This window comes from Coturnix japonica, chromosome 2 (genome assembly GCF_054131305.1).
Source record: "Coturnix japonica strain WE chromosome 2, WE-NBRP24, whole genome shotgun sequence".
Taxonomy (NCBI): Eukaryota; Metazoa; Chordata; class Aves; order Galliformes; family Phasianidae; genus Coturnix; species Coturnix japonica.
The window spans coordinates 18,374,073-18,400,775 of record NC_140664.1 but is presented as its reverse complement, the minus strand read 5'-3'; the positions used below and the strand labels follow the sequence as shown (position 1 = coordinate 18,400,775).

Here is a 26,703-nt window from a genome sequence, read left to right as displayed (position 1 = left end):
TATCTTTATCTCTTCCTTCCCCTGCATTGTCCTAATCCTATCCCATTCTTCTAGCGGCCTCTACATATTCGCTTCCGTAAACTATCGCTATCTCCCTTCTACCCTCAATTTATATGGACTTTTTATTACCCTCCAATTTCCTAGATGCCAAGAATCTTTTCTTACTCTTCAGTCTACCCACAGGATTTGGTAAGATCTCCGACCACATGCTGAAAGCAGTTTTCACCATTGCCAGTCCCAGGTACAGCTCTACCTTCACTATGGATTAGAAGCAAGAATCCCCACATTTGGAACCACACTGAAATCTTCCAGTAGATTCTGATTCTAGATTTGTCCCAGAGCCAATAACATATTACTTATCTTTTTTCTTTTCCATATCTTTTTCTTTTTCTTTTTCTTTTCCTTTTCCTTTTCCTTTTCCTTTTCCTTTTCCTTTTCCTTTTCCTTTTCCTTTTCCTTTTCCTTTTCCTTTTCCTTTTCCTTTTCCTTTTCCTTTTCCTTTTCCTTTTTCTTTTCCTTTTCCTTTTTCTTTTTCCTTTTCCTTTTCCTTTTCCTTTTTCTTTTTTCTTTCAGCAAACTCTGCAGTTTTCCAGCAGCACTAAACTCTATTGAAGTTGCCACTAAGGCTTCATTTCCCTGTATTTCCACTCCATCTGAAGACAACAACTAAAATGGGAAATAATAGAAGGCTCTTGTACAGGCTGGTCTGAAATAGCATTCCATCTTCAGTGAGCAGAATGAGATATAAGAAAGAGACGCAGAGGGAGGAGGTCAAAGCAGTTGATAAGAGGTGAAGAAAAGCAGCATTAGTCAAGATCTGGAAGAAGCTGCCCTGCACAGTGGGCAGATTGTTTGCAGGTGCCTTCCATGGAGGAGTGCAGATCTTCAAGGCAAGCCCTGTGAGCCTCGAACTGCGCTGTTGAATATTTCTGTATTGTCAGGGATGTGCTTTGATTTTTCTGTTTGTCTGAAGAAGCGCTCAAGAGGAGCCCGTTCTCTCCTGCAGCAGGAGCCTTCCTCCACCCTCCCTCCTCCCTGTGTCCTCCATCCACATCCCACAGCTTCTCTCCCCTCAGCCTGCCTCTTGGCAATACATCACTTACCACATCACCCCGTGAACCTGCTGTGCAATGGTCAAGAAGGGCTGGCAGTGCCTCATGCTGCTGCAAAGCGCTAATGAGCACCACCAGCTCCTGCAGACATCAACAGGGACGATGGCAAAAGGCTGATGTGCCCCGGACAAGGGGCAGAGGGTGGTTTGCTCTTCCCTCCCTCACTTTGTGATGTGGTGCCCTCAGCAGCCCCCACGCTGTGGCAGCTGGCTGCCCACCCACAGGCCAAAGGCTTTGTTCCGTTCAGGTGGGAGGTTTCTATAAACCAGCAGTCAATGACCAGGTCTTTAAAACTTGCTGGAGGAAATGTGGATGGGAATTGGTGTGCAAACACAGAAGGGGCAGCCAGAAAGATATCACAGCATGTGTGAAAAACTGAGCTGTGACCAAAGAAAAGAGCAAATGAATGAGAGAAGGATGATAACACCAAGGGACTGTGTGAAGCGAAAGACACACAGGCAAACAAAATGAACATTGATTTGCTCAAGGAAGGTAAGGATTGAAAGAGAAACTGTTGGGAAGAAACAGAAAAGAGCAGGAAGATGACACAAAGATAGAGACTGAGAGATAATGCAGGAAACCATGAGTGGGCGAGCATGTGGTGCAAAGAGAAAACAATCCACATTCAGGAACCAGGCACCAGAACAGTATGAAAACTGGTGCTCCAGCTGAGATAATCTTAGAGCTTTACCAGAGACCAGATGAACTGTCATGAACGGGAGGAGGAAAGATGTGGAACAGACAAGTCAGCCTCGCTGGTTGGAAAGCACTCTGCCTCATGGCACAGTAACATCAAGATGCATTTCCAGTAAAAATTAGCATGGAGCATAGAAAAGGAATAACACGGCCAACCAGGTAGCACAAGAAGCAGCTTATTTGTGTAGATGTCAGACTGTTTAATACTTACACTGCTCTGGTATGCCCAAGGGAAATGGAGATTGATCCCTTCTGGCCACCACTCTGCAGAACACTCTGACCTCATTAATCATCAGGACTTTTTCAGTAATTAAAGCACTATCAACCCTCCTTCAATTATAATGTTTTTCAGACAGTCAAGAAAATGGATCAGCTGAATGGAAACAACAATCCAGGTCCCCTGATTCTGGGGACTGAGAAGATAAGCTAAACAGACATTTCTAACATAGCATGAAAATCTATCATAGGGAAGTACCTGTGGGCACAAGAGGGCTTTGATAAACTTTGGCACCAAATATGAGAGCACAACTGCACTGTCAGATGGCAAGTGAGGACCATCAGCAGGTTGGCCTGATCTGGTGCAACAAATAGGAACAGGTTTTTGCCATCACTCTCCTCCTTGGTCTGTGTTGTGCTTGTTCATCAATGCTAGAGAGGCCTTGGGGCCTGGGCAGGTGGGCCTGGGGTAGAAGGGCCAGGCAGCACTCAGCCTTGGCACCTTCAGACCCACTACATCACGTGCTTGTAGAGCTTGCCAAAACCACATCAATAACAGTTTGGTCTCACTTAATCATCACAGCTCTCCCTTCTGATCAGGGCATGCTGAGCCTTTGTTCAGGGGAAGAGCCCAGTAACACCAGCAGAGTTTCTCTTCTTTGCAATGGTGTCAGTGAAAATGAGTCTGATTATTGCTCTGTGACAGACCTCTGCTTTACCAGTTATGGGTCCAAGGAGTTCTCTCTCTGATGTCTTTTCAGATCTCTGCATCTTCCAGGCAGATAAGGCAGGCCTGCACATCTTTGCTTATCAAGCACAGTGTTGCTCAATAGGGTGTGGATTTCAGATAATGTTTTCACAAGTTCTGATGGCTCCAAGGCATTTAAGTTCTGCCTGTGTCAGATTTACTGCCTTTTTCTTTCTTTTCACAACCCGAGCCTAGTCTCAGAGATGGATGTATCGACCTCACAGCAATGAACGCTGCTGAGCTTACTTTGGTCTTGCTGTTACATGCACAGCAGGGTGCAGATAGGCAGCACCTTAAACCAAACTCTCCTCACTCTACAGCAGTTCCAGCTGTCTGTTCAGCCACATTCAAGAAAAGGTGTTCAAAATGGAAGTGGTGCAAAAACATGAATTTCTGGGGAAGCTGGGAGTGATTGCCTTGCTTAGCCTAATGGAGCAAAAGAAGAAGGTGAGGGGATAGCCTTCTGTAAGTATCACTGGAGGAAGAGGAATATCAGGGACTGAGAGAAGCTGCTAAAACTAAAAGATAGCTTTATCACAAGAGAAAAAAGAGACAGAAACCGATCCCATGTGTATCTAGGATGGAGATTATTTCTTTATCTGCTGGAGCAATGAGGTTCTGGGACCAGTAAGTCTGTGAGCTATGGACTGAGGTGAACCACTCGCTGCCTGTGTGGTAGTAACATCCCTCCTGTCCTTAACTCCTTCTGACAACTTAGATTCAAAGAAACTGGGGTGGGATGGAGGGGCAAGGACAAGAGGAATCTCTTTCCCTAAGTCAGTCGGGAAAAAAAACACTGTGGTCCTCAAACAACAGAAATTAAACTGCTCTATGACTTCTCCTTCAGGCACCCATTCTTCCCAAAATCAAAGATGCTGAAAGAGTAACATCAGCTAATATGACTATGGATCCAAAACTCATTTAGCCCTTACTGGGCTTAAATATTTTTTCCTCATGCTTACACTCATAATTTCAGAATTAATGTTTAATGCCAAGTCTTTTTTCACCCCAAGAATAATAACCTTACCCAAAGTTGCTCACTGCTGCTTCCAGTCCTTCTGCCAACTGCTCTTGAATTGGCCTCCATTTTTTGTAAATATTTGAAGGGCAGCTATCTCCCTGTAAACAAAACACAAGGCTTCCCCTGTTTGCCTTGGCGAGGCTAATTGTGTTTATGAATGCGGTTAATCCTTGCTTTATGACTAAATAATATCCTCAATTTTAATCTTTCTGCTGATAAACAATGTTTTTATTTTTTGGAAGGACAACAGGCAGACACTGCCAAAACAAAAATACTCTGCAGTTGCGTCTTCTGTAATTTCCCTAAATTTTTTATCACTTCTACATTGCTTCCATCCATTTCTAAGACAACTCTGTGTAACTCTGAAGTTGGCAGGGAATGTGCTTGAAAGGTCACAATATGTCTTGCTAAACTAGAGATGACTCTTGATTTACAGCCCTTCATCCACATTCCAGAAAAAGAGACTTGCACGGCTGGGAATTGGTTTTAAAAGTCAAGTCTGAAAGCTTACGTGTGTTTTTCCTTCTCTCCCCCATAGACCGCAACAATACCCCGACTGTTCCAGGAGCTATTGTGCTTTATCAGGAATTGTGAAGTTACTTGCAGCATTGCTGTGCGGTGATCACTGCCTGCAGAAAAACACCAAAATTAAGACACCTACATCAACATTGCTGTGCTCATCAAACTGCCCCCATGCACAGAAGCCAGAGTGTTGCCCTGTGACACAGCATTAAGGGCTAGTACTGTGGACCAGGCTGACGGCTCTGCTCTCTGGAAGAACAGCATCTGTGTGTGATAGAGTAGAACACCAGGGATCCAGATGAAGTAGCCATCTTTGGGACTCTGAGAAAGCTCCTGATTTCAAGCTGGAGCACCTCAAACCAACGAGCTCTGTGTGGCCATCCTGTGCTCCTCCAACTTCAACTGTTCAGGCCATGTAGACAAATAGATGCCATGAGCATCTCTGAGTATGCTTCTTTGTGTGTCCCTCCATATACCCATGAACAAGATCAAAACAGAGGCTCCAGTGACAAATCTACGTTCTTTGGGAGTTGGAGCTAGATGATCTTTGAGATCGTGAACTCCTGCCAGCCTCCAAAGCATGCCAACCACTGCAGCTGCATGCAGGGCTGTCCCAAAATATCATCAAACCAGCCTGTCTTTTTCTATGAACAACATATCTACACAGAGGGGAGCATTTCTGAATGCTTATTGGGAAGTTGTGCAGCTGTATGCTATTGACATGTTCGGCAATGGGAAGAGTCCATAACTGGCCAGCCAAAGAATTCGTAGGAGTCATTCACACTTGCAATGTGGTATCTGTGCTTCTCCCACTTACAATGAACCTTTCCCCACAGACCCCAGGCTGGGGATGTCACCTCCAAAATCCTCCGTAGGGCAGAGCACCTCCACTTCATGACAGAGTGAAAATGTAATGACTCTTTCTGATGGTTTATTGTGCAGAGTTAGATTTAAAAAGCGCTCCTTGGAAGCTATCATCACATCATTAATACAGTTCATCTGGGTAATTCATTAGGTCATTTCTGTCACTTCCTGTCACCTTTAACAGCTTTCTACTCCAGACCTTAGCAGTCTGAACAGCCACAATAGTCTGATCAGAGGTTTGAAGATGTAAATGCATCTGATGGACCTGCTGTGAGCAGCTTGTGATGGACTTTTGGGTCTTCTTTGCATTTATTCTGCATTCCACATTCAGCAAGTCCTGTCTGTAGCCAATACCCACCGGGGTCATTCCCGACATCCACAAGTAGTTTTTGGGGCAGTTTTCCACCAAAAATTCTTCACGTAAAATATTCTTGTAAGTATTTTAAGAGGGGAAAAAACAGAGCTTGTGCAAATGCAGATCTGTAGAAACAAAGCCGTCTTCTTTTTTTCCCTGAATCAGTACAGTTAGAATTCGTCTGTAAGCAACGGAACTGCCAACATTAGGAGCTACTTTTGTACGGAAAGACCTTTAACCAATGGTTCTGGGTTTACTTGTTTAAATTTCACTCCACTTTTGCTAGCAACCAAATATCCATAAACTAAAGGAAAACAAAATCACATTGCTGCAGCCATTAAATTTTATGATAGCAGTTTTGAGTAGTTGCCATCTAGGGAAGGGGAGATGCTTAATCTAAGAACTGAAATTAATTTATTTTACATTATCCTTCAAACTGGAAAACTACTTTGGCATACCAAGATTATTATCACATTCCCAACGCGCATATAAATGTCACTTTCTGAAAGTCAAAGCTGGAAATGTAAACCACAAAAATCCAATACTGCTACCACAACTTTTATTACAGCCACATATCTTTATACTGCAGTTATGGCTGTTACGCGGTTATTCCCTGACTTCCTAAACATCTGCTGAGTGCAGGAGGCACAAAGGAAGATGAGGAGTCTGCCTTCGGGCAGCCATGCATTTAGACAGATACCAAATCCCACCAGGAATGCAAAGGAAGCACATTCTGAGTCCTGTGATTATGGAATCATGAAATCATTAAGGTTGGGAAAGACGACTAAGATCAGCAAGTCCAATCATCTACCCATGTCAGTACCACACCTACACTTCTCTTGAAGACCCCCTCCAGGGACGGTGACTCTGCCACATCCCTGGGCAACCTGTGCCAATGCATTCCCAGAAAGTCATGAGGGGAAAGACTGCCCTGCTGCATTGTAGCTGTTCTGCTGTAAGCCGCCAGTATAAACACTGGTGTGACATACAGGCTTACACGGGGAATTGTTCCAAAATCTCTTTGAGAAATAGTTATTAATAAATGGTTGGCTTGTTCGTTCAGCTCTGCAAACTGCCTCTTAGTGCATGTGTACACATATGTGAGAGGAGAGTGAGTCTTCTCTACTGACCCAGGATATCCCGAGAGAGCAGGGAATGAGACTGGGAGCCAAGACACGAATGTAGATGGCAGTTAATGCTCTTCAAGTTCTTTAGCTAACATCTGATACATAAATAATTCTAATTCCTGTAGCAGATATCCAGGCTCATAGATGGCAGAGGACTTAGAATAAGATTCTGAGCTTACAGCATGGAAATGTCACCAGGGCTTTAAAGGTGCTGCTCCTCTTTGCAAGACGGGCAACAGTTAAAAGGGTTTTTCGTGCAGTGATTAAGGCTTCTCTGTCATCTCTTTATGTAACCGTACTGCCAGGCAGGGTGGGCTGTTTGCACAGGAGTGTGCATAATCATTTCCGCGCTGCTGCAAGAGTACATCTGACGTGTGTGGGAAGAGGTGCCATGGGGAGCTATCACAGTCACCGCTGAGCCGGGCACTGCAGCACGGTGGGGACAGGCTAACTGCGAGGGGTTGCAAGGCACTGAGATATGTGATAGCATCACATTCTCTCCCCTGCAGGGAGGGGACGAGGAGGGTCTGCACTGTCATCTCCTGCTTCATGTCTAGGGGCTGCTTTTGGTAACAGCTCCTTTGCTTCGGCTATATTTGTCAAGCCAAAAGGAAAGTAAATTGCAAGTAATTTGCATTAGGACAGAGCTATGAGAAAACTTTCACCTACCCAGGCAGAGTTATGTAAGCCTTGTTTTTCTTCAAATCATCTGCCAGAAAAACAAACCATTTGGAAAGGGCTTGGGCTCTTCCTTCATGGGCTGCAATCTGCACTGAATCCACACTTCCTACCATTATTCCATGCTGTGTTTTCTCAGCATAGCAGAAGACAGGAATAAACATCTGACCTGGCTGGAAAGGAGAACGCATGGCTGCACCAGGGGTTCAGTACTGGTGTGAGCAGCTCCTGGGGGGCAGCTGCAATGCTTTGACTGATGAGATTTCAGCAGGAGGGAGTCAGGCCCCTGCACCAGTTGGCACTGGTGGGAGAGGATGTGCCTTGGTGGAACTCAAGAGATGCCCAGCAGGGGAAGGGAGCAGGAAGGAGTCTGCCTTGCAGGAGCACACCAACATGAATCCTTATAAACCTTCAACACATCTGCCATGGATTCCAGCATCACACTTGCTGTACAGAGAAGAAACGGGTCCTCCCATCCATGCTCATGACCACACCCACAGCCATATTCATGTCTGTGTCTATGCCCATGACTATGACCATCCCTATGCCCACATTCCAGTCGATGTCCATCCCCATGCCCAGGTGAACCCCAAGCCCTCCAGTACAGACATTTCAGGCAGGGAAGGGCTTCTACCTGTACAGGTTTTATCACAGCACAGAGACATCTTTGAGATGGCAGAGCAGCTGTATTGTAACCCCCACTTCCCACCTTTCTAAACATTCTCCCTGATAAAGAGATATTTTAAACCTGGAGCAAAATCTGACTTGCATCTGCTGTAGAGTGAGGTTGGGGAAATCAAGCTGGGAAGGCCATATTTGGACAGTGGAAAAGGGTAACATGAAAACCTCTTCCTGAAAACAGGGAAGGAATGAGTGATGGCCAAAGCTGCCTTGTGGGCAAGGTTGCTATCTGGTTATGCAAGAAGAATGTGGTCAAGGACAGGCTGTGAGGACTATGCAGGAACATCGTAGGTGTGCTGAAAAATGCAAGGTGAGAGTCGTACCGCTTTTGGATGGAGTTCTGCCGTCTGCTCGCTCTTCGTGTACTCTGAATCAAAGGCTTGAGAGGAGTCCATGGCACTGTGCAGCCCATAGTGCCCTCTACACCTGTCCCCATTGCACCCCGTCAGACTCTGCAGTCAGAGGGGAAGGATGCTGAAAGCAAAAAACAAGCAACATTAGTATGAGAAATAATGACACAGGGAATCCTGGATAACGTGAGGTAAACACTTAATGCAAAGACAGAGCTGCCTCCCACTCCCAGAGACCGTATCTCACACTGCATTGACTCTAATCATTACCCAGCAGCTATAACATGCAGTAATCTACTTCTTCAGCTTCATTTAGGATTTACATGACAAAGTCTTATCAAAATAGAACTACAGGGAACGCAAAACAAATACTTAATTAAAGCAGAATGTTTCTAATTAAATCCAGTAGGATGAGCACGTTACATGACTGTCATTTCCAATGGTATCCTGAGAAGTGACAAAGCAAAGTGGCTGCGAGGTGCACATCCCATGGAGCACCACCACGCGCTGGTTTCTATCAGAGATGTTTCCAGAAGCTGCTGGCAAAGCACAGCTGGCAGTGACCTCTGAGAGCAGCACTTCCCTGAGCTGCCACCGTCACGGCCAGCTTCATTCCATGAGAAGCTGGGTGAAGGGAGGGATAAAGAATGGGGAAGTAACCCACAGTTAATTCTGTAGTCATATAGGGAAACTTACTGGGGAGATCACAAGGCTCCAGGAAATCCTATTTTTCACAGAATCACAGAATCACAGAATGACCCGGGTTGGAAGGGACCTCAAGGATCATGTAGTTCCAACCCCCCTGCCTGGCAGGGCCACCAAACATACACCTTTACTGGATCAGGTTGCCCAGGGCCCCGTCCAACCTGGTCTTGAACACCTCCAAGGACGGGCCATGCCTTGCACTTGTTATTTTTCTACCCCTTGTGCCCAGATGCAAGAAGACAACATCTTTCACTGCTGCTCACCTTATGCTGCTGTGTTTCTCCATGCTGCATGTGAACTGCACTGAAATCACGTCTCTGCTGATGACAGATTTGGCAATGGGACTTGAAGACTCTGTATCGTGGTATTTGTACTGTAGAAAAGACTTGCAGCAAGATAAGTATAGTAAGTCTATATGCAGAAGAATGTTGTAATGCACTGGAAATAGATTGCTGACAGAGAAATAGCCTTTATTCACAAATTCTCTATCGCAATCTTTGACAATACTGTCAAATGTGACCAACCCCTTTATTGCATTTGGCCATCAGCAGGCAGTGATGCTGTGCACCCCGACCATAAGGAGGAGATTGGGGCCACCATGGAGCCTGGGGTCAGCATGGGGTGAGACATTTTTTGTTAAGTCTGAGTGAGGTATCAAACCAACCACAGCTTCTAAGGGAAACACATGGTGAAGACTTTGCAAGATTAAAGAGAAAAGACCATAACTACTGTTTTCATGTTGATTATCTGCAAGACACTAAGAAGTGTCCAAAAACATTCTTCATGCAACAAAGACCTTGCACACTAATTATTTAGAGGTCTTTTTGTGATACAATCAAGAAGTGTTTGGACAATGGTCTCAGGTGTAGGGTTTGAATTTCAGGTGCTCCTGTGTGGAGTCAGGGGTTGGACTCAATAGTCCTTGGGGGTCTCAGGCTATGTCATGGTTCTCTCTGTGACTTGAAGACCTTCCCATTGGCAACTGGAAAGGACCGCTACCAGTTACAGCGTGGTACCAATGTGCTCTCAGCTCAGCAGCTCCAGCTCTGTACCACCACCCTGTAACACCAAGAACAGGCCTGGACTGTAGGCACACCAAATGGAACCATAGACAAACCCAAAATCTGACTCACTGTATAATTACTTCTAGGAGGTAAAAATCTGCTCTCAGTGCAAAATTAACCTTCAGTGACACACGACTCCATTGAAGCTTATAGGAATCTTTGTGGTGGTGACATTTATTACCAAAGTAACAGACATCACCTTGATTATTTAAGGCCATTTAGAATAATCTTAATGAGTGCTCTTGTCAGGATTTCTTGGATAAACTTCTCTTCTCTGCACAAGAGCACTTCACACTTGGAGACCAAAATAGACCTCCATCAGCCTACAGATTCCAATTATAGGCTTATGGGTTTGGACACTGCCTTGAGGCTCAGCTATCAACAGTTTTATTAGCAAATTGCGATGATAAACCCACACCTGTGTTGAAAGTTTCTCTTTCCATGTTCTTCTTTTCTACCATGTTATTTCCTTCAAAATAAAAGCTATCATTTTCTCTGTTCTTTCGCAGCACATTGTTCTACTCAACGCTGTTTACCTCCCCTTTCATCTATTTGCACCTCAGAAGATTGGTGAAAACAAAAACTGTATTTTAGCAGATAACAACTGACAGAAAATAGTTTTAATGTAATACAAATGTGGCATTATTAGTTCTGTACAGGATAGTTCAGCACCACCATGTTCTTACCCAGTAGGGTTATTATGGACAACAACTTTGAAAGTTGTTACGCATGAGTAGAAAATTCATTTGAAGTCTAATGAGAAATGAAATTATGACTTGTTAATGCAATTTCATCTCGTTACCCAGCACACACAGTTCTTCAAAACTTAATCAAATACAGGTATTGAGTTTCTAAAATGGATGCTACTTATAACAGCTAATTTGAGATTTCACTTCAAATTGCAGCAGCTTTGCAACCTTAAAACTCATCAAGAAAGGAACAGTAGATCTTAGATGCACTTCAGTTTCATTTTCCATTGTTTACATGGCTTGAACTGTGTCAGTGATAACGAGGATGACTCTAAAAGCAGGAGCAGACTGCCTTGTCCTTTAGCCCATAGGCAGTGAGGAAGCAGGCAGCCAAAGCTGAGGCAACCAAAGCCTTACTGTTAGGTGCTCCTCTGTTGCTCAGCAGCTTACACTTACCGAGACCCTTTTCAGCTTACTGAAGTAAATATACTTCTGCAAATATCAAAACACTGGAATCGCTGCACCTGTCCTCCTCATGCTTGTCTTCCCATGTAGCACGAGGAAGAGGAAACTGAGCTGGGAAAGAAAAGAGATGCAGATATACAAAATTCTTTAGAAAAAGGATGTTTTGGAGGCAAGAAGGTCTATCAAAATGGCAATAACAACCACCTTAGATTTCAAATATGTATGAAGTGCAGCATTGTAGTCTTGTAAAATTACATACAATTTAGTTAAGTAATGCATACAATAAAAAGACTTGGATTTTATTATGGTGGTGAAATGGAAGCTCTGCATGGAAGAAGTAAAGCTCTTCCGGTATCCCAGAACATCTTCTGATAGTAGAAGACAGATAGTAGACTCCTGGTGTGGAAACCTGTGCAATCCAAAATAAGCTCCCTGAGCACTTCCTCGGTGCAGAGACAAGTCTTTTCCATGCAGCACATCTAACAGACCAGACGAGGCTGATGCGACAGAGCTAATGAGTTGAGATACGCAGCAGGAAATTGGGGATAAAGGCATTGCCTTGAATGAATCAGGGCAGAGCTGTACTGTAACAAGAGATTTGGGGCTTTATTTTTTATTATTACTTTTCTTCTTAAAAAGCATTTTCTGCTGTGCATAGCAGAGTAGACAAACCCATCTCCTTCCAAGCAAAGCCAGGAGACACACAGAGCTGAAAGTGAATTGCTCCATGTACAATGGAGGAGGGAAGAGTTTGGTCATACAGGCATGAGCTGTGTTTTCTCTCACCCGTGGAAGAATATAAAGAGAAAGAATGTGTTAAACAGATGACAGCAATGTGACGAGTATAGAGCAACCATGGCTGGTGTACTTGACACCTACAGCTCCCAGCTGATGTAGCACTTGGCAAACATTTATGATTCCTTCTGGATCTTATACACAATAAACAATTGACTGAACTGGTCCCTCATGCCACTTTCAGGAATGGCAAAGTTCTGCCAGTGAACACCAAAGATTCTCTCAGAAAGACCCAAAAATGCAACAGTTTCTCCCCAGTGGTGAACAGCACCAGTCTTTCAGCAAACCCAGGAGATATATATCAACCATTCTGTGTACCCACCAGTGCCCCAGCATCCATCAGGCTCTTGCAGGATCCCTCAGCCTGGAGCTTCCACCGCAGCTCCTGGCCCAGAACTCACACTAATTTGGCTCCTAGCGCAAGATTCTCTACATGATCCTTGAGGTCCCTTCCAACCCGGGTCATTCTGTGATTCTCTGATTCTGTGATTCTCCTTATCAAGTGGGTAGGAATACAGATGTAGCCTGACTTTGCCCCTGCCCCCAGTGCTCTCCATAGCTCCATCCTCCCCCCCACAGCCCCATCTCTGGCTGCCCCCTCCTGACCAGGAGCACTCCCTGCCCTAAGCTGACAGTGCTGTGTCCCCAGGAAAAAAACAACCAAAAAATAACCACCCGTCAGCAGCAGGGCCACTGAGACACTGCTGCTGCGTGGGAGCAGATGCCAAGGAACAGCTGAGCAGGGGGCTGGGGTTTATTTTTAATTCGTAAAGTAAATTTGCCTTCTGCATGATTCTCTCTCTCTCTTTTTTTTTTTCTTGCAGGAGATGTAAGCAGAGCCAGCAAAAGGCACAGAAGGAGCCCTAGCACAGAGCTGCTGCAGACCGCACTGCTTGCCATCCCCACCTCACCCACAGACTGCAGCTGCCTTCATGCTGCTCCCTGGGCTGACACCGTGACACCCTCGGCCCTGCTCTGCCCATAGGACTGCGCTCGCTCCACAGTGCCCAGACCACAGAGCACGACCCCACACCGTGTGCTTGGCCAGAGGGAACCCTCAGGATGCAACACTTTACCAGACAGAATCACGACTGCAAGACACCTGCAAAGTTTATTGGCTAATCTAAGCATTGCTCAGATACATTTATGAGCCTGTAAATTCCCTGCCACAGAAGCAGCTCCAGGAGCCAAGAGCAACGTACATGGGGTTTCCTGCCAGCCTGCTCTGCAGGGCTGTGTGCTGGCAGCCCCGTGAGATGGACATAGCCCTGGTCACCCCCAGCCAAAGGCCCTCTCTACAGCCTCACGTTTCTCCCTTTCATCCCAGCCACCATAAAATCAGTACAGCTGCTGCTGACAATTAATCAGCTTCAGATGGGATCTTCAGGGTGGCCACTGGGAACTAAAGGAACCCCGTCCCAGCTGTGCAGCCCCTTTGGCAGCCACCTGCCCTTTGTGATCAGGGCCCACACGGCCCAGGCCTGCTCGCTGACTGCAGGCCTCCTCATGGGCTTCTGCTTCAAAATAAACTCCACACCTGTGCTCTGAAACACTGCTGGGACTTTGGAAGTTGCATTTTCAGCCACTTTCTCTCCCAGAGCACCAGCCCTGGAGAACGTAGCAGTTGATAAATGATTATTTACTGACTCGAGGGCTCCACCAGGAGGAAAACCAGCCCTGGTCATCCCTTAGCCTACCACGATGGATAGGAGCGGTGTCGGCTTGCCAGGGCTGGCTGCAGCTCCGGGTACAGCTATGCATACTGTCCTCACCCCATCACTCTGTTTTTCTTTCCAGCTAGAGCTGGGAATTATCACCCACCTACTGAACTCCACAGCTGTTTCATGATGGCTGGGGTATGCTTTCAGCTCGTATTAAGCATCTGCGGCTACTGTTGATCAGTTTATCCATTTTTCCTCAGACCCAGGTTCCTCTGCTTGAAGGAAAGCACAAGGAGTTGCAAAGGTGGCTGTGGGGATTATAAAAGCAGGGGTTGTCCTTACTCAAGGCTTCTGAACAGCTGCACCTCAGCCCACAGAAAGCGGCTGATGCGGGGCAAGCAAGCAAGGCCTCATGTGGAACAGCAAACAAACACTTTCCCAGCCACCAAACAGGGGAGGAGTAACCAATCACCTTAGAAGGCAGAAGGCTGCACCCCCAGCATACAGGCACATGTAGCTTTCTCCTAGAAACCATCAGCTAACAACACCAAGTTTCTCTGGCACAGCCTAATTTTATCCCTTTGGGCCACAATATAGCACACAACTAGCAAACAAAGGCATGTTCCTGTCCATGTTCAAGTGTTACAGAAGCTGAGCACAGAGCAGTTTCATCTATAAACCATTCCCCATTGACAGCACTCAAAAAATTTTTTAAAAAAAGCTTTTTATTTCTCTTAGTGACATCCAAACGTTTTCCATTCCTCCAACAACTGAACTGTTTACAGCAGTATTTGCAAAAGGCGCTGGATTTTAGCTCTGCATTCCACAGTTCTCTTGCAGTTACAGAACATTACTTAGCGACAGCAGATCTTTTGTCTGTATTTTCCAGGTCTCCCTCTATCCCTGCAAATGATGCAAGCTCTTCTCTAGCAATAAAACCAAAAGCTGTGCTGTTCATACGCTCACTACGTATCCCATGATTTTACTGCAGCCAAACAAAAAGTCCGTGTTGCTGCTAACATTCACAGCAGAGAAAGCTGCTCAGTAGGAACTATGCTGCTGCAGTGAACTCACTTCATGGAGCGCAGCTACCTGGGGCTGTGGCTAATCCGGGCTGGTGGGGAAACAACCCTGTACCACCACATCACCACTAAACGCTGCCGGCTCATCTCATGCCAGGTATACTTAAAGCAGCACAAGATGTTTGCAACAACAGAAAGGATTTATAAAAGCTCTCGTACAAATTGCTTAATCTTGTGAAAAAAAAATCCTTGGGTTTAATAAAGCAGAACTCTTTGTCTAGTTCATTTACCCTTATGACATCCTGAAGGGAAAAAACAAGCTCTCTATTTGCAAACAATCCACCTGTACTTAAGTAATATCCATTCCACCTTATCACTGCAGTATTTTAAGGTCTTCTTCAAATGCTCCATTCTCAGCATGCAGTATAAAGGAACTTCAGATCTTGGGGTCACAAACTAGAATACACTAAAAACCCAACAGCAGTCCTTTGCAAGATGCTGCCATTCCATGCTACTTCAAGATCTGATTCTGAAAGGTTTAACACCTTACTGCAGAAGCTCCGCTGTGACAATGCTTTTAATGGGTTGCATTAAACACACAAACTGAAGTACCCCAGTAAATTACTGGTGCTTCTCCAGAGCTCAAGCAGCATGTTTGTAGCACCTCAAGGAACCATCCCTTGCAGCAATATGCCTTCTCCCTCTCATCAATAACAGAGAAAACAGAGACAATACCCAGTGCTCGCTGCTCCAGCTGCGCAGCAGAACCACAAACTGTGTTATAAGGCACTTGTTCATAGAAGCAATGAAAAACAGCATAAGCCAGAGAACTACAGGATGTGTTTTGTTTCCACTATTAACAGGCGTGCTTTGTCAAGGACCATTCAAGGTCTGCTGACATGCTTGATAACAGCTGCAATACAAAACTCATACAGTTTCAGGTAGAACCCAGGTTAAAGAAGAGATCAAACTGTATCCCTGGGTGTAACAAGCTCCTACCTTACTGAACTCATGTCTTCTCAGAGTAATAGGGGACTATTACTCCATCTGCAGCAGGACAAAAGGGAAGAGCTTTTACTGTTGATCAGATTTATAAACATGAAAATAATAACCATGAAAATAATTTAGAGCAACATATATACATAGAGCGATACCTCATCTGTTTTTCAGACTAAAGTACTACAATAGGAGGTAAACAAGCTGCTTGCTTTCTTAAAACACTACTGAAGTCTTCAAAAAAGTAGCAGTACCCAGATCATCCTTAAAGACAGCAATTACAGCAGATTAACCACAGGAATCTTAAAAAGGCCATCCTTTTAAAAAGCCTTGCCATTTGTTTAAAAAGAACCCCTTGTTCTTGTCCTTTTTTTAATGGCACAGAGCAAAATGCATTTACTCTTCAAAAAAAAAAACAACATGAAAACCCAGGAAAAATTCCCAGTAGACTCCAACTCCAGCAGAGGAAATGGAGACAACTTCACAGCAGAGAGCGAGATGGGGAGAGGGAGACGGTCACTGTTAATTTGCCAAGGCATCAAAAATCTGCATCTAGAGTGAAAACGTTGTCCATTGTTTCTGCCATCACAGCAAAACGTTGATACTCTGAAACCCGCTTCTCAAAGAAATTGGTTTTTCCTTCCAGAGAAATATTCTCCATGAAATCAAAAGGATTTTCTGCATGAAAGACCTGGGGGAAAAAAATACATTATTACACTGCTGATTCTGCAAAGGTAACTGTGTGTAACAAAAATATATACATATTTCAGATTAGGTCATCCCTCATGTATTATGCTGTAGAATTTATGGGCACGATGTAAGTAAGTTCAATACTGTGTGCCTCCAGGAGTTTGAAGCTCACCTGTGCAAGGCGCTCATCAGCCTCCTAAGGGCACAGCATGTGAGCGCAGCATAACTTCCCAACACAAATCTGCAGAACAACTCAAGAGAAACAATGGCCTGAATTGTTCTTGCTCTTTTAAACAGGGAAGCACATATATTAATGTTGTGGTTTCATATGTCGCTTGCAAAAGTGCAAGCACTAAATGCAACCTGCTTACAGGTGCATCAGGAAAGCACTTTGTGCTGACAGCTTTCCTGGGCTGCTCCAGCAGGCCAGTGTTTCTGCAGTTTCATCTCTTACCTTTGAGAACCCCAGCTCCATTAGTAACCGATCTGCAACAAATTCAATATACTGCTTCATCAAAGTGCAATTCATTCCAATCAGACCTACGGGTAATGCCTCTGTGAGAAACTCCTGGAAGTTAAAATACAGATGACATTTAGAGAAATGAAATTTAAGAAGAGAAAAAGAGAGAAGACACCTGTGTTTCACAGTAACACAATTTGTGATATTCCAGGCTCCCCAGGCAGTTGTCTGAATAAATAACTTGCATCACTAAATTCAACAAGTGCCTTCTGCTTTCAGTAGTTGCTTGTATATTCCTGTATTTTTAGCACATTTTTCTGGAAAAAGAACAAGAATTTTTATGAGTGCTCCTCTCCTTTTCTTTTTCCCCACAAGATCCCGAGCTTCTATGAAAGCTTGAGTTCCAACTTCAATAAAACCTACAGACCAGAGGAGTGGGAGAAGGAATAGATCCAGAAACCTCCAGTTTTCCTTGGCTTGCAGCCATTATAGAACTACAAACCAGAGGACAGTGATACACGAGCACTCAGCTCAGCCATGTGCATGTTTAGGTGCTGATGTAAGACCTTGCATTGCAGTAAGGCAAGGCCAGGGCATTTGTCATCATCACAGCAGTCAGATGACAACAGAAAAGAAAGGGTAAGCTGAAGTCCTGCAAAACACTCAGCAATGCAGAATTGTGTAGCTGAAGTTGGGTAGCACAGTACAGAGCCTGTGCTCTCAGAGAGGACTAACAGGTGCATGTATACAAGTAGGGAAAGACAAAGATCCTAAAGGTCAGAGGTAAACTCCTCACCAAGAGAGAATGTTTTCTTCTTTTTGGCTTTTAAGGAAGAAAACAGCTTCAGCTTCTCACAGTTACTTGACAGCTGTATCATAAGTGTCTGCTTTTTACTGTCACAGTTAAGGAAGAGGGAAAGAATGGCAGAATGCATCAGGGATCCAAGCATTAAACGTGAAATTCCAAAAGTTGGAATTGAATTTGTTTATTTTGCACATACAGTCCCTGCTGCTGCTCACGACATTGACCTGGCCAGGCTTACCTGTTCAATTTCAACAGCATTAACAATGATCTCCCGGACCCTCTCTTCTGATGGTCTGTTCACTAAATAATGGAACATTAGACAAGCAAAATCACAGTGTAGACCCTGAAATAACAGAGAACAACAACAACATAGTTTTTCCCTACTGCACACAGTTTGCTCTTAATTAGAGGCAGCCTCAGTTTAGATTTAAGCTTCCTACATGCTTGATTCTTGACAGTCCTTATGTTATTACATGTAACAGAACTGTAAGGGCATTCTTGGTTAAAAGCTCCATTAGTAACATCTGAAATCCAACAGGTTCCATCTATAATAACAATCAGCACACACTTTATCCAGTCCCATTTTGAGAGCAGCTCAAAACCATACTGAGCATCAACCATTTGTCTGCTCAGATGCATCAGAAAACATTCATGTTGTAGTTTGCCAGTGTAGATTCTTTTACTGTCACTGCTTTTATAACAGTATTTCCTGTTTTTTTTATGCAGGTGCCGTGTGAGCCGTGCCTTCCTCCTTCTAATTAACAGCTTTGCAGATGGAAATATGCCAGGGGAACTCAAAAAACCCTCCATCTTTCTGTGTTCAATACTGCAGAGGAGCAGTTATACTCCTCTAAGGGGGAACTTGCATCCCATTCATCTGCAAGTCATCTTTCTAACAAAGAAATACTTCCTTATTTGAATGGATCAGCTCGTGATGACTCACAGAAACAAAAGACACGAGGAAATCAAGGCTGAAGAATTGTTGGGCTTTATTTCCCAGCCATAGCATTTTCTTCAACAGAAGCCTTTCAGATTAAAGACGTCTCACAAGATGTCTCCTTTCAAATCAGTTTATCTTACCCACTGAAATTACCTCCATTCTGATAAAGCTCTTTATTCTTTCAGACCTTTAGAACTCTGATAAGTTCAATCGTTAGCAGATTTATCTTGCAAATAAAACTGATCTTGCTGCATTTTCAGTGCTGACAGCGCCATAAATTGTGTGCTACCTTACAGACAGGCCTCAGCCATAGGGAACTGCTGCCAACTAGTAGGTAGCAGTGAAAAGAAAGGGCACTCATGAGGACAGCCCCCCTTCAGTGTGTTGACATGCACCCCTCAGATACCTCACTTCTGCAGCTGAAAGGCACTCCCCTGTAATGCAGCCCTGTAACTGCTCCCTCCCAGATTTTATTCCTGTGTAGTAGGGTAAGGACACAGAGAGGAACAATATCTGCAGGTGATGGATGCAGGTGGCCGTCTGTGAGCTCTGGGATCCATAACTGGGGGAAGATGGGGGTGGGATAAGAGACCTTGACCTCCAGCACTGTCAGCTGGGTTCCACCACACCCAGCCATGCATCCCCTACTCACTGCTGGATTTGCTTTTTGACCCGTCCCTGCCCAAATACTACTTCTACACCCACTCACCTGCTTTGTTCCCTTTCTGCTTTTCAGCTTGCTCCAAGCTTACCCACCTCCACAGAGGTGACCTGCACTAGCAAAACTACGGGTTATTTACAAATGCAATCTGTCTTTCTCCTTAAAACTCACTTTTCTTCAAAGACAATATGTGGGACACAATACATTACCTCATCTCTGCTAATAAGTTCATTGGAGAAAGTTAAGCCGGGCATCAGGCCCCTCTTCTTCAGCCAAAATATCGCAGCAAATGAACCCGAAAAGAAGATGCCTTCAACTGCAGCAAAGGCAACCACTCTCTCACCTGTTTAACATAATATATTTTCCATTAGACATGAAAGAGTGCATTGCCAGACAGCACAGTGCACTATTCCCATCAGACTGATGCTGGAAGAAAAGTATCTGCTGCCGCACCAGGTGCTGTAGCCAACCACATCTTTCTGCAGATCCCACAGCAGAGAAGGTCAACAGGTGCAACAGAACTTTGCCACAGGCAACCCCAACAGAACAGAAGCAGGGCACACACTGAAACTACTGCAGGAAAAGCAGAAGGGAAAAGCCACAAGTGGCAGAAATGGTTGAGGTATTAGTTCTGCTTATCTCTTTCTCTAAAGAGGCAGGAAAACGGCTGTGTAACCAACATACGGAATGTAAACGAAAAACATTCACCAAGTCACAAATATTTGTCTTATCCCACCTTTCATCCAAGAAAATCACAGTGTTTTCAGTCCCATTTTTTTCTGTTCTCTACATGAATGCAGAGATTGCTGATTGATCAAGATTGTATATGCTCTATTTAAGCAACTCCAGAAGATTCTTGAGTATATTCCAATATGCAGAACTTTTGCATTAAACGCTGCTGTCCTTTTTTACCACTGAGAACTGCACAGACTTTTGTTTGTTTTCAAAAAACAATAACAATAAACCCCAAATTCCATCTGTTCTGCTGCCTCAGATGAGATGCAGATGCCACCTGCTGGCTTATCTGAAGAAATTCAGCATGAACTTCAAACTATCACAGAAGTTACTAAGGAAAGAGTTTCTCTGACAACACTAAAACCTCTGAGGTTAGTTCTAGACAGGAGGGGAGATGTGCTGCATAAACACCTCCTGGACACCAATATGTTTTTTACTGCACTCCATCTGACTAACATTCAGATAAATGAGTTACGCTGAAACAAAATCCCCTGTCAGCAGCACAACACGATGTCTGCGCACACTGAGAGGCTCAGAGTCCACAGAATAAACACAGCAACTACACCCTCAGTGTAAGAAATCAAACACAGTTACCCTGTTGAAGGTAAACAGTCCGGAAGGAAGCACTAACTAAGCATGTCGCTTTCAGATAACACATCTCACAGTCCATCTGAGTTAAGGGCTGGGCCCCCAGAATGTTTGAAGATTGGGTAACTTTGGGGGCTTGCAAGACTTCAGCTGTTCAGCTCTTAACACTGGCATACAAAATAGGAACCAACTTCATGATGTGCAACAGGAAGGAGCTTTTAAGAAGATACACACCAAAAGTGGATTCTCTGTCTTCAATCCACTTCAGAGCCCAGTCTGCTTTCTTCTTGACACAAGGCATTGTTTCAATGGCATTAAATAAGAAATCCCTGCAAAAGAAAAAAAAAGAGAACACCAAAGTAATAAAGCAAAGAATGGATTTACATATATCTGTCCTGATTATCTCCACCAGAAAGTGGAATCCATTATGCTACAAGCTCTGAACTAACCCAAGTAAGAGTTCCTGCCTTGAAGAGATACGATGTCTGACAACAAGAAGCAGAACAAACGCCAGTTGCAAGTACCTCTGCAGTACAATAACCACAAGGAGGCTGTTTAATGCTTAACAGAGTTTCACACAGTCTGCACTGCCTGCAGTCACAGCTTTATACAAATATTAGCCAGCCTTTTGAATACTCCTATGGAAGGTCACCAGTCAGTAATACTTCCACCCAGCCACAGTGCCACCAGACTAGCTAAAGGATTTCCCTTGGCTCTGCAGCACATGCAGAAACTTACCTTTTCTCAGGGTCTTTGATGTAAGTGTCTATAAGCAAGCTGTACATCTCGGAGTGAACGTTCTCAATGAGGATCTGGAAGCCATAGAAACAACGAGCTTCTGGGATCTGCACCTCCTGACTAAAGCGTGCCACCTACCAAAACCAACGAGCATGACAGTGAGCACAGCAAAACTGGCCCTGCACGAGCCAAACAGGAGAGACAACAGACCTGAGCCACAGAGAAGGGAAGGGAGCAATTCAGCCCTACTTTATTAACAAATATGTCAATAGGATATGTGCGATGCAGAAGCAAACACAGAAAGCCAGCCAGAAGTAAAGACACCTGCTACACACACCATGTAAGAACTGCACAGATGTGCGGTGGCCACACAGGAAGAGCAAAATGCTGCAGCAGTAAAAACTTCATAGCAAACAAAGCCTCACTTTTTCTGTTCAGCACTAAAAAGTGAATAGTATGACATCTTCATGCATTATCTATAAATGCATTATCATATAATCTGTGTTACCGATACTCAAGATCTAAAAACGAGCATTTCTGGTCTAACAACAACCTGCAGTGAGACATTCTACAGCCCAGATTTCAGGAGACAGGTTTCCCCACCATTTTAATAGTACCCACCTGTAGGGCTGAAATATTCCAGGATGCCACTTAGTGAGAACAAAATGAGTTTTACCTAAATAAAGAACACGGACCATGGCACAGCACAATCCCCCTGTTACTTCCCATCTAACACACGTATGTGAAGAAGCATGGGTTCTATTAATACACCAATAACTGCAGTCGGGCAGAAGGCTGAGCTTCAAAACTGTGTTCAAGAGACACCATTTGGAGCCCTGCTGACAACAGTGGCTCTGACATATCTCAGACAATGAGCAGAACAAGCTGCTCACTTCCTTTGGCAAAGGTGAAACGATGGGAAGGAAATACACTCATTTAATATGCATTAATATGAGAAAACCCAAATGTAAAGCTAATAGCTAATAAAGTAAGTATTCAAACTGTAAGGCTTTCTCACCAGGTTTTCATTTACAATCCCATCGCTGGCTGCAAAGAAGGCAAGAACGTGAGAGATGAAGTACTTTTCATCTGCTTTTAGCTTGTTCCAGTGAGGAAGGTCCTTTGATAAATCAACCTAATGAAAAGAGAAAAGACAAAGAACTGTTACCATCCCTTTGTGCTTGTTATTCTGTAGGAACAAAAGTGGCCTCGTAAAACGACTGAGACAGAGCTTTGGCACAATCTTTGCATGTAGAGAATTTAAATACATGCAAATATCAAGCACGATAAACTACCACAGTACTGCACTTTCTCTGCAACAGCAACACCCTGTGTTTGCTTTGCAGTTTACACTATTGTCATTCAATATATATTGTTTTAATTCCATGTTATAAATAAACCAGATTTCAAAAAGCATCAGCCTTACTGGCATCAGTATGAACATGCATCTACAGGCAGGTCTCTCTCTGAGACATTCACAAACTCTGCTTGAAATAAATGTTTGTACTGCAAGAAATGTGTACCTAAGTGTGTCAAAAGAGGCATGGAAGGCCGTGTTGCTTTTGACAGGTGTTCAGCCCCCATGCTACCCAAGAACAGCACGTGTAGATACTGTGTTTACTGTGTAAAGTAACTGCATTGCCTGTGACACTAGGTTCTCACCATGGTAGAAAACCACAAGCTCCTTAGCGTTGCCCATCTTTCTTTGTCTGTTTGTTTCTGAGGCATTTCTGAGCCACAGCAGCAGTTAAGCGGGGCCAGGTGGGAAAACTGCAGCTTTTAGACTTGTGTGTGTGTGTGTACAATTTATGTACAAATATATATTCAACCTCATGCATAAATACACACACAAACCAATTTTACATCTAACTTTCCAATTCATTTGGAAATGTGCTGACAAGTGGTGGGACAGTGGAAGAAGGAAGCAGTGACACAGTAAGAGTAGTGCTATTCAGGCAGGAGTTTCAGTGTTTCATAACTGTTTAAATCAACTTCTCCTGACACCAGACAGCATCATCACCTTTCTGAAAAATAAGTGCCTAATATTAAAGAGCAGCATTCTCATGTGCTCCGAATCTTTAACATGAGCAAGGAGGTAGCTGCAGACAGTGACCGCAGCAGGTCACAGCCTCTATACCTCTGACACCGGTTCCCCCTATACCCAGAGAAGTGTCCCAGGATACAGTTCCGCTCATCCTAAACCTAACACTCAAACCAGTCCAGCTGAACCACCTGATGGAAGCCGCTTTCCTTCCACTGACCCTGAAGGGAGTCCTACTTCAGCACAGGTACCTCATGATCTATAGAACTAACCCCAACCCATACAGATCACAAGCCAGCAGCAGGGCTAGCGATGACACTCCAGGCTCCATGCCCCAAAGCTCACCTCTTCTGCTGTCCAAAAGGAGGCCTGGGCCTGTTTGTACATCTTCCATATGTCCGGGTGCTGGATGGGGAAGATGACGAACCGACGGGGATTCTTTCTGAGAAGAGGCTCCTCGTGAGGTTTCAAGCCATTTTCAGCTGCACTCAGAGAGGAGCTCTGAAGATAAAGCACAGTCCTGGTTAAGGCTGCTGTTACTATTCCCTGCTTTTCCCTCTGTCACAAAAATACAGCCCAAAAGCCCACTGTCGCAGGCAGACACTCACCCTCTTCCCACAGGCGGCTGCATCACTCTTCCCTGGGGTGCTCGCCCCTTCGCCCTCCATCCGTGCCCTGCTCAGGCAGCAGCACTGCCTTTCTGCCCTGCTCTGTTCCACACCCCTCACATCAACCAGCCCCTGAGCAGCTGCACCTCTTGAGCACCCAAAGGAACACTTTTCTGCAGTACAAGGAGGAAACTGCAGCTGCACTTGCACTGCGCCCTCAAAAGATGCCGTCAAACATGGTGGGGACGCATGCAAGGTGACAGTGCTGCTCAGTGGTTCCTCAAGGGCAGCCTGCACCTCAACCCCACTGTGATGTACCTGAGCCTCTAAAAAACAGCACACGGGGCTCATCATGTAGAAAGATAACCTGGAAAACACTTCTGGTGTATAGAAGAAGTGTTTGACCACCCAAACAGCAAGAAAGTGGGTTTTTAATGCACAGGTGGAACCTCCTGTCACTGGCACCACAAAGAAGAGTCTGGCTCCATCTCCTCTATTCTCTCCAAGCAGGCTGAGCTCTCCCAGCCTCACTGTGTACGACAGAGGCTCCACTCTACACCCCCAGCTTTCCTGTAGGCCCCCTTCAGGTACTGGAAGGCCGGTATAAGGTCTCCTCAGAGCCTTCTCTTCTCCAAGCTGAAGAGAATGGCACTCTCAGCCTGCTGGCATAGGGGAGGTGCTGCAGCCCTCTAATCATCTCCATGTCCCTCCTCTGCACCTGCTCCAACAGCTCCATGTCCTTCTCGTGTTGGGAGCCCCAGACCTGGACACAGTGCAGCAGGTGGGGTCTCACAGGAGCACCTGGTGGTTCTGCACCCCAGAGGGAAGAGCAAAGCTCTGCTAATTGTTTCTGTCAGGTCAGAGCAAATCAGCTGCATTAAGGGAACAGCACAACACTGATTAAAGACATAAGCGTGCGTGTATATATGTATATTTAAGGCTTGTACTTAATACAGCACATCCCAGTTTCCATCAGCTTGGGTACAGCTGGAACGCAGCCTTGGTAAGGACATGGTGTATTTCTCCCCCGCACACCTTTAGCTTCACGCCCTCAGGCCCGGATGCGCTGACCGTGCCCTGAGGACGCAGCAAGAGCCCCGGGCAGCTCCCCAGCAGCGCCCTTCAGACCCAGGGATAAGGAGGGGAGAGAGGATTCTACCTCCCCTTCCCGACACGGAGGCGGGTTCTGCCTCGCCCGCAGAGGAGCCGGCCCGGCCCCAGCCGTGCGGGGCGCACACCGAACCCCGAGGCCGGGCCGGAGCCTGGGGCCGTTGTGTGATCACTCCGCACTCACTCCGCTCTGCCGCTGCCTCCCCGCCCGACTGCGCTGGTCGCCCCGCCCGCCCTTACCCGCTCCGGCCCGGGCTCCTCCTGCAGGCCCGCTCGCCCTCCTTGTTCCCCCATGGCCCGCGGTTCTGGGCCGCAGGAGCCGCCGGCTGAGGGCGGAACGGCCGCGGCCGCCCCTCCTCCGCGAGGCGGGGCCCGGCGGGAGGCGGTGCAAACTGCTCCGGGCCCGGCCCTTAGCCCGGCCCTCAGCCCGGCCCTCAGCCATTAACCCGGCCCTTAGCCCGGCTTTGGCCCGGCTTTGGCCCGGCTGAGCCGTACCTCACCCACCGGGCTTCGGCGTTGCTACAGCACTACCAGCCAGCAGAACTGAGCAAGGCAGCGTTCTCAGCTGGCTCTGATACATCGCCTCAAAGTGTCAGCGAGATACAAAGCACACGACGGAACCCAACCAAGCCATGCGACAACATCTCAGAATACATTCGAGCAATTGTGTAACAGCCGTACTTCCAGATGTAGAACTCTCAGCCCTTGCCCTGGACTTGCTTGCAGGGTCTGTGCGAGCAAGCAGTGTGAGTGAACGCACTGCTATGATGCTCGTCATTTATTGCAGTCACTTCTTACCAACAGAGATTGCTGCGAGACTGTAATCGCCAGAGTTCCTTTGTTTCCTCTTCCTCGTCTCCAGACCGGCCCGGCCCTTGGGCTCCAGTTCATGTGGATGCACGGGGTCATTTGTCAGCACAATCAAAAGGGGGGTGGGAGAGAGTAGAAAAGCCCTGCTCCATACAGTAGGGAGTGGTTTGGTACAATGGTTTGAAACTGGACAAATCTGAAAGCAAACACCAGTGAGAAAGGAAAATAATTTATGAGCACCAAGACAGTTTGCTGGCACGCATCCAGGATTGAGACGCTCTGTAGAGAGGAGCACTCAGAGTGCCAGGAACAGACAGTCGAGGAGGAGGAGATAAGGATGTGGAGGTCTGATGTTCCTCGTGGAGAAGAGTCCGCACTCACCGCACCATCCCCATCATGTGTGAGAACTGGGAGCTGAAACACGTGTTCAGTTCTTCTGGACCGTATCTGCCCTTAGAGGCTTTTATTCTTCAGGCCCTGTAGGGGAGCTCAGGGATGGTGGTTAGGAAGCTTTGGTGACCAGACCTGTGCAGCAGGGTGACTGACTGCTGGTCCCAAACATAGAACAGGTTTGATTTCCTTAAATGGAGTTTTCTGACAAGAAACACATACCTAAGAGTCACACTACTAAACAGCGTACCAGAATATATTACAGGCATAAAAGGAGAAAATACAGTCTTATACAAGCATTTGCTGTTACCTGACTACCGCTCTTTTTGAGCCACTTTCATTGCCCAAACGTACCCTTAC

General features: G+C 45.6%; 1 protein-coding gene and 1 long non-coding RNA gene across 3 annotated transcripts; both read right to left on the bottom strand.

Annotated features, from left to right (window-relative positions):
- Nucleotides 1-5,889: 5,889 nt before the first annotated feature.
- LOC146761713 (uncharacterized) lies at nucleotides 5,890-12,532 on the bottom strand. The gene is made up of 4 exons (XR_014942472.1): nucleotides 12,411-12,532; nucleotides 11,285-11,404; nucleotides 9,339-9,460; nucleotides 5,890-8,494 (listed from the first exon to the last, which is right to left on the bottom strand). It is a non-coding gene; the product is annotated as an uncharacterized LOC146761713 (long non-coding RNA).
- A 3,070-nt stretch (nucleotides 12,533-15,602) lies between these two features.
- RRM2B (ribonucleotide reductase regulatory TP53 inducible subunit M2B) lies at nucleotides 15,603-25,505 on the bottom strand. 2 transcript variants are annotated; one of them, XM_015856152.3, is made up of 9 exons: nucleotides 25,384-25,505; nucleotides 23,771-23,926; nucleotides 22,403-22,519; nucleotides 21,385-21,518; nucleotides 20,881-20,975; nucleotides 19,533-19,666; nucleotides 17,961-18,065; nucleotides 16,912-17,025; nucleotides 15,603-16,458 (listed from the first exon to the last, which is right to left on the bottom strand). In XM_015856152.3, exons 1-9 carry the CDS (start codon nucleotides 25,435-25,437, stop codon nucleotides 16,306-16,308), a joined length of 1,062 nt encoding a protein of 353 aa, XP_015711638.2. In that variant the 5' UTR covers nucleotides 25,438-25,505; the 3' UTR covers nucleotides 15,603-16,305. The 2 variants fall into 2 exon arrangements, with proteins under 2 accessions (XP_015711638.2, XP_085393242.1); XM_085537116.1 differs by lacking the exon at nucleotides 25,384-25,505 and adding an exon at nucleotides 24,034-24,303.
- Between the last annotated feature and the right edge of the window lie 1,198 nt (nucleotides 25,506-26,703).